Below are 7,848 nucleotides of genomic sequence, written 5' to 3'. Positions count from 1 at the left end.
TTGGCCACTCTGTTCAGTCTGCACCGACCGTCTTGACGACTCTTCTTAATTCGTTGCGCCTGTCTCAGTAAAGCAGCAAACACGACAAAAGATACCTATAAACATAGCCAGTCGAGGGCAGTGCCTGTACTCCTCTGTTTGGCTTAGCGCCTGTTTACCTCGTTTGCTACCTTCCAACATTTTCCTTGTTCCTCACCATCCTCCTCTCTTCCTCGTCCTTCTTAATACCATGTGCGCATAAGAGGCCATGGATCCGTACGGCTCTACATGGGCCCCGGGCCACGTTCCTCCAGCACCATCCTCCGCTTCCGTCTCCGTGCCCTCGTCCGGGTCTGCCACACCTAGCAACGCGCCTCCTCTCAACCGATCACAGGGATCTCAAGACACAGTTGGCCATCGCATCTCCAGCCTCTCGGACATTGCCGACTATGACAACTATGGCGCCCAGCAAGCGGCTGCGCCGTCTCCATACGACCCGCAGCCGACCCTACGCGGTCGTCCGTCGCTTGTATCCCTCGACTCGCTCGTCTATGATGAATCCCTCAACGCTTACACGAGAGTACCAATACCAGCCGCTCCGCCAACTGCCCTCCCTCCGACAACATTGCCAGCAGTGGCTCCGTTAACTCCAGTACCATCTGCGCCGATCTCGACCGTACCGCCAGTTTTGCAATATACAGGTAGTCCACCGACAATATTGCCAGCTGTGGCCCCGTCAACGCCCGTGCCTTTGGCACCGACCTCCACTGTACCACCAGTTCTTCAATATAGAGATCTTCCACCGACAACACAGGGTGGTGGTGGCGGTGCGTGGGCAGTGTCCACAGTTGCATCCGAACCGGCTCCATACTCAACGTACAACTCTGGATATGGTGCTGGCTCTGCACCCACAGTTGCGGGCGCCACAATCACCCGTCGGCTCAGCAACATGCTCTCCGGACGGCGGCAGAGCATGCGCCGCGCCAATTCATCACATAGTACCATAATGGAAGAAGGGCCGTACGGTGGCACGAGGGAAAGCATCGACATGACCAGCTTGGTTCAGAATGCAGCACCTATCAGCATGTCGCCGACCTCGTCCAAGCCATACTCTCGCCTAGCCGAGCACGACATGGAGAACGGCGACGACAATATGCCGCCCCAACGGAGCGCAGGCGGTATGGCGTCCAGCAGTGTCCCCGTAGACCTGTCTAGCTTCTTTGGCCCAACAACGGGTCAAGACGAGGCGTTTATCAAGCGTCTCCATGAACAGGAGGCTCAAGGAACGCTGACAATGGGCCTGGGAGCGGGTTTTGAACCAGGAGCGAAGCTTAAGGAGTCGGAGCTGCTGGCCAACGCCTCTCATTCTGACCACCACACCACGTCGGCAAACAGCCCCACGTCAATCTTTGGCTCGGGCCGCGGAACGTCGCTGCGCCGGACGCTGTCTAGAAGATGGGCGTCCTCGTCTGCGGCATCTGCCTCGGCCTCCACGCCACTCACACCCGCCGCCGGCTCGCCCACCAGCACCAGCCAGCTGTCCCGACAGGGCACTGTGCGGGCACTCGCACAGAGCGAGGCCAACCGGAGGGGTGAAATCGTCGAAATCATTATGGAAGAGGAGGAGGAGGACGATACCACGACCAACAATCGAGACAATGGACATAGTCGAAACCTTAGCGACGATACAGCCAACGATGATTCCGACATCGCCAACGTCGGCTCCAAGGTCGACTTGAGCGTGATGTCGGGCCCCGAGGGGCCCGATCCCCTTTCGGGTGGCAGCATGAGCAGCGCGAATCGGCGGCAGTCGTCCATCCCATTACGCATGGGCACCACCGACGGAACGCAGAGGACGCAGGTGTTTTACCCGCAGCCCAACTGGCGACCCTTTTCCATGCGATGGCCTTATCTCATGACCTTGATTCTTCTGTCGATTGTGCTTGGCGTTGCACAGGAGCTCATCTACCGCATGTCATTGAAACGGCCGCTGGTCAAGTTCCACTCTCCTGAGGAAATTCCGGGCGGGCTCTACTTCACGGTCAAGTTTGTGCCGACCATTGTCGCCGTTACGTTCGGCGTTCTTTGGCAGATCACCGACTTTGAAGTCAAGCGGCTCGAAGCGTTCTATCAGATGAGCAAGGGGGACGGTGCCGTGGCGGACGAGTCCATCAACGTGGACTATGTGACGTACTTTACTTTCTTCCGGCCCTTCCGCGCCCTCTACTGCAAGCATTATGCGGTGGCCGTGTCTTCCATTGCGTCGCTGCTGGCCGTGTCCCTCGTGCCGACGCTCAGCGCCGCGACCATCGTGCTGACCCCGAATCGCGACGCGCGGCTGGCGAGCCCCCAGGGCGAGAAACAAGTGGTGATTGGTGCCGTGTGGTCCCGGTTCTTGACCGTCGTTCTCTTTGTGATCGCCGCGCTGGGCTGTGTGCTGTTCTTTCTGCTCCAGCGACGGCGCTCGGGCCTCATGTCGGACGTCAAGGGCATTGCGGGTCTTGCGTCCATGGCCGTTGTCAGCCATATCATGACCGACTTCAAAGGTATGGATCTTGTCACGCACAAGGAGATCCACAACAAGCTCAAGGACCACCGGTACGTGCTGCGCAACTCCTCACTGGCGCCCGACGACGAAAACCCAGTCTCGCTGGCCGAGCGCGAGCGCTACAAGGAGTTTGACAGCCACATGTCTGAGAACCCACACCCACTGATGCTGCGCGCACGGGGCTGCATCCCCTACATTGCCGGCATTCTGTTGTTCGCGGCGCTGATTCCCATTGTGCTCTTCACGCCGGCCAACGTGCTGACCGACAAGGCGGCGTGGCTGCTGACCGCGCTGGCCGTCGCGATCAAGCTCGGCTGGGGCGGTCTGGAGACATCGGTGCGCATGATGGAACCATACTACATCCTGTGGCGCCGGCACGCACCGGCCAAGACGCTGACTCTCGACTACACGGCGATGCCCTTCCTGTGGGTGGCGCTGCAGGCGCTCAAGAACGGACATTACTTGGTGTTCTTTGTGGGCTTCGGCACGGTCATGACCGAAGTTCTGACAGTATTGGTGACGTCGCTAGCCACAGTCGAGGGTCACGACTTTATCGGAACGGGCGCGTCGTCTCCCACGGCGGACACCGATGCGGACAGCGGTGAGGAGACGGCGCTGTCGTTTTGGTTGACGCTCGGCCTCGTCACATTTATCCTGTCGTATATGAGCATCGTGGCGACAGTGGTGTTTATCCGGCGGCGGCGGTCATTCCTGCCTCGGCAGCCCAACACGATCGCGTCGGTGCTTGCGTACATCCACCAGAGCAAGATGCTGTGGAGCTTTGTGGGCACGAGCAAGAGCAGCAATGCCGAGATGCTGGTCAAGCTCGAGGCGATGGGCCACAAGTACGGGCTGGGATGGTTCGAGGGCCGTGACGGACAGACGCACTGTGGCGTGGACCAGGAGGAGCTGATGAGCAGCTACAAGCTGGGCTACGACTACTCGCGAAGCAACAAGCCGTGGAACGATCAGCCCGAGGAGTGGCTGTAGATGTGCGCGGCAGAGCTCGAGTTGTGGTGATGTTGTCAAGTCTATTCAGGCGTTTTGGTGTTTTACTATGACATGTTGTCCTGGCGAAAAGGCGTGGAAATGATATCCAGAAGCATGTTCACAGACATGGACTATAATGCATCTGTCTCTCATGTAACATATGTCAAATGTATTCCAGTCGATTTTGATGAATTGTTTAACTTGCGATTAGTGACATATGTTTTAATTTATGTGTTTTTTACTATTGTATGCATAGATACGACGAGGTCTGCGTGCATATGAAATATTACGAATAAAAATAAAAAAGCAATATACGTATTTTAAAAATATTTGGTTTATTTTACTTTTTGTACTTCTCTCTCTTTGATGGCCCGTCCATTTTCATGCCATCGCATCTCGTGACTATGACGTCCTACCGACCAAAAAGCCAAGCAGTCCCGGATTTCTGGGTTGCGAGATTGCTGTTGATTAAGCAGGATTTTTCCTCCACGAAAAGAAGGCATCACCAGTTTGTTCATATTACACATGCCGCCCTGCGGCATCCATCCTTATTTGCTTGGCCCGCTCGCCTCTGCCCGCGAACTGCAGCGCATACTCCATACTCACACAGCAGAATAGATTAAATAAAGCACACGTAGTAAACACAAGGCAATCCGTCGTCGATCCTTCCCGGCTTGGCCTCTTCCAACTCCTCGCTGTCACGATCTCCCTTTCCGGCTTTTCTGCACACGCCTCACTATCGAATAGATTGCCCCCCCAACGGTGTACGTCGCACTACCGTGCCTTTCTTTTCCGTCTCGCAGTGCATTGTAGCAAAATGGGTAAAGGCGGCAAAAGTGGCACGCCCCAGGTGTCTTGTTCCGCGCTGTTTCAAAACTGGGAGCGGCCCCTTTTCGCTGTTTGGAATAGACACAGCGCAAGGCACACGTACGTTGTCAAGGTTGAGTGCCGCAGTACTCCGTACAGAGTACGAAGTACGCCGTAGCTCACTGAAAGTGAAAAAGAAAATGGATGCGAGAAAGGTTAAACAGAAAATACAATACGCACAGAGTGAAAATCACGACTCTCGACGTTCACACCACAAAAGCCTCGCAGATCAACCAGAACCATAGATGCCTCTCTTGTCTGTTCCTCATGACCACGGTCACACACTGCGTGGATGGCTGGGCCTAGATGCAGCCGCCAGCCAACCCCCTATGCAGCCCTCTTCTCTCTAGAGAGTGTTCATGGTCATGTTTGATGATCGCGAAGGGGCTCCCTTGCGGGCTCCCCTCGTTTGTTTCTGATTCGGCCGTCTCCCACGTTTTGTCTCCCAAGAGCTCCCAAGAGCTCCCAACGGACTCGATCGTCTGGACCCTGCGACCCTGAGTTTAAACCTTGTTTTCCATTTCTTTGCCTCGTCCTCTGACAACTTTAATTTTATTTCTGCAACAAGAGCACATGCTGCCTTGTCCGGCGTGCGTTCTCGTTCCCTTTACCTGGATCGGGCAGAACGGGATCCGGCCGGGCTCTGCCATCCAAGAGAGCGAGTGCATCACATCGACCGGCGACCCAAAACACAGCTCGGGTCGCAGACTGCCAAGAATTCGTGTTATCCGTCCCCAAGTTTTGATTTGTGAAGCTGTCGGTCAGTTCTATCGTCCGTTCATCCCGTCAGGCATCCAAAAAGTGTCGACAAGATTTGGCCGGATCCAGATGTCGATGATCGGAGGGGTAGGAAGACAAACTGTATTTCCCACCCCGACTGGCATCTCGGATGGATTACAACAGTACAGCGTCTCGCGCCGTGCATCAAGTCAAGCCGTATCAATACGGGCCAGCCCCCGTTCCTCTGGCTTCTGCTCTTTTGCCCGAGCAGCCGCCCCAGTATCGCATTCCAGTCAGTGCCGACAGATGACATCGACCACAGTCCTTTCGTGGGTGTACAGCCTCATTCATCGTTTCGAAGAGCCCTAGTACCGTGTTGTGTCCGTCGTCGGGCGTCGTCCTTTATTTGGACTTTGGTCGAGAGGCTTGGTGTTTGTCGTTCTTGTCTCAATCCACGTCTATCTTCTTATGTCTTGTCGATCATTTGAGTGCTCTCTTTGTTACGACTCCCCAAACATTACGCAGACAAATCGATCGTTGTCGGCGACGGTCCCATACTGTGATTGGCCCTTTGCTCTGTTATTAGAGCGTGTGCCCAGTTGTCCCACTGTTCCTCCACCCCTTTTGTTCGTAACAACTGCGTGGCTGTGCAACTAAGATTGCGATTTGTGTTCTGATGGAGCACGCGCGACAATGCAGTCGTACGCAGACGCAGGCACGACCTTTGCAGACGGAGTCGTGTATCGGATTCCTGGTCAAATGAATCTTTTGATGGCCTGGCCTTGGTAGCCGTCGTGCTCTGGAAGTGACATGCGGCCGCTGGCCTCTGACAATTGGTGTTTTGAGACAGGCTACAAGCGAATGTCCCCACCTCCTGAGACTCTGTTGTCTTCTTTGATCTTGTTGTTGGAAGACTCGCCAGCCAATAGACCTTGGCTGGACCGAAAGGCTGGTCGTCCGGCGGCTGACCACGCGTTCTGAGCAACACTGCATCACCCGTATCGTTGCAGGACAGCCCTGTGCCTGTTGTCACAACAGTACGCCGTAATACTCTCTTTCGTTGTTCCAAGGACCACATCGCGCTCTTGGGCCTCAGGATGGGCTTGTTCGCCGTGTTTCAAGATAGCCGACGCTGAATCTGGCTGAACTATGGGCAACAGCCAGCCTGAGAGCTGAGAGCTGAGAGCTGCAGGCCGTTCGGCTTGGGGCCTCCTTTCCAATGTCCCTTTGTCTTGTTCCAAACAGCTCCCAAACACGAGCCGATGGTGGCAGTGCAGAATGGGGAGAGAAGCTTCATTTCGTTCGTTGCGACGCGCCTTCCCCGTATTTTGGTATTTTGGTATTTTGGAATTTTGGCATTGTCTCCTGATTTCTGGGCCTCCATTCCCCTGAACAATCCGGGAAGGTGCGTTTCCCAAAGCGACCCGAGAATTAATACGGAGTAAGCTCGTATCAATTGCGCCCAAGAAGACAGTGTTGCAACGCATGTAGCACTGTGCCAGGCCGCTCCTTCACTGGAGTGCGCGTCACCTTGCAATCACTTCTCGCTCTCCTTTGTCGCTTCCTATTTTATCTCTACTGGTGAACGCTCCTTCCCCACTGCGCTCAGGGGTGCAAGTGTTCTGCAAGTGGGCCGGGGCACGCCCCAATTGGCAAGAAAGAGTGAGAGATCAATTCCTGGGCACAAGAGTAGAGGAGTAGAGGAGTAGAGGTAGTCGAAGAGCCAAGGCGCCAAGACGACGTGAAGGACAGGCCAGCAAGTCCAGTTGTCCAGGTCTGGCCTAGAGGCAAAAAAAAAAAAACGCGCGACATTGCATCTAAATTAAGAAACAAAGAGCGCAAGAAAAAATGGGGGAAAGATGTCAACGAGGGTCACCAAGCAGCCGTCGTGTTCTGATAGTGATGTGCACTGTGAAAGCCCAGGAAGGACCTGAAAGAAGGACCTGAAAGAAGCAAAGCACCTGAAAGAAGCACCTGAAAGAAGCACGATGCAGGAAAAGGTGTCGCAGTGTGGCGAGACAACAAGGAAGTGCGCAACCAAGACAAGAGACAAAAGAACCAAAGATCGAGGCAGGCAACACACCCTTGCAAAACGACGGCCTGTCATCCAAGCCTACGACTACGAGACGGTTCTTCGTCAGCGACCGCAATACGAAACCAGAAACAGCATCCAAAGCCGAAAATAGGGACGAAATGCACACGGCGCCGCCGTTCAGAATACGGCGCAGCCACGTACGAATTATGACAAACGACAAACGCGCCCGATAAGTCGATGCAAAAAACACACACGAGATGCATTGCAACGAGAACTGAAAAGATTCCATGCGACGCCCTTGACCGGCTGGCTCGGCGCTGCATTTGATTTCTCTTCAATACGAGGTGACACACAGTGTCTATACTGGAGAAGAGGCATGAAGATGTACTCTCTCCCATAATAATCGTGGTGAGATACATTATTGCGGGTAACAAGAATCCCACAAATATGCACACTGTGTTATGGTACATATTTAGTGCAACGCCAGACGTAGCAGCGGCATGTACCCCAGCACCTGTGGCCACCGTGTGGGTGGAACGCCGGTCGGGCACCATCATTAATAGCGATAAACAGGAGGGGCTCCAGGGGACATTCAGTGTGCATTACTGTATTCGTACGCATACTCTACAGGCTACAGCAGCACGCTATCCGCGCTCTACAGGCGTCGGGCGCCCATTAATGCCCCTGTTAACAGTCCAATCGCTATTGG

General features: G+C 54.7%; 1 protein-coding gene across 1 annotated transcript; it reads left to right on the top strand.

Moving 5' to 3' along the window:
- Positions 1 to 247: 247 nt before the first annotated feature.
- Positions 248 to 3,517, top strand: SPBR_06489 (uncharacterized protein; the record flags this gene model as incomplete). The annotated part of the gene is made up of 1 exon (XM_040764745.1): positions 248 to 3,517. The coding sequence occupies one exon, from the start codon at positions 248 to 250 to the stop codon at positions 3,515 to 3,517; it is 3,270 nt and encodes a 1,089-aa protein (XP_040616543.1).
- Positions 3,518 to 7,848: the final 4,331 nt, after the last annotated feature.

This window comes from Sporothrix brasiliensis (genome assembly GCF_000820605.1).
Source record: "Sporothrix brasiliensis 5110 chromosome Unknown Cont20, whole genome shotgun sequence".
Taxonomy (NCBI): domain Eukaryota; kingdom Fungi; phylum Ascomycota; class Sordariomycetes; order Ophiostomatales; family Ophiostomataceae; genus Sporothrix; species Sporothrix brasiliensis.
Note: the sequence above shows the minus strand (reverse complement) of the source record. Positions and strands in the feature narration are given on the sequence as shown.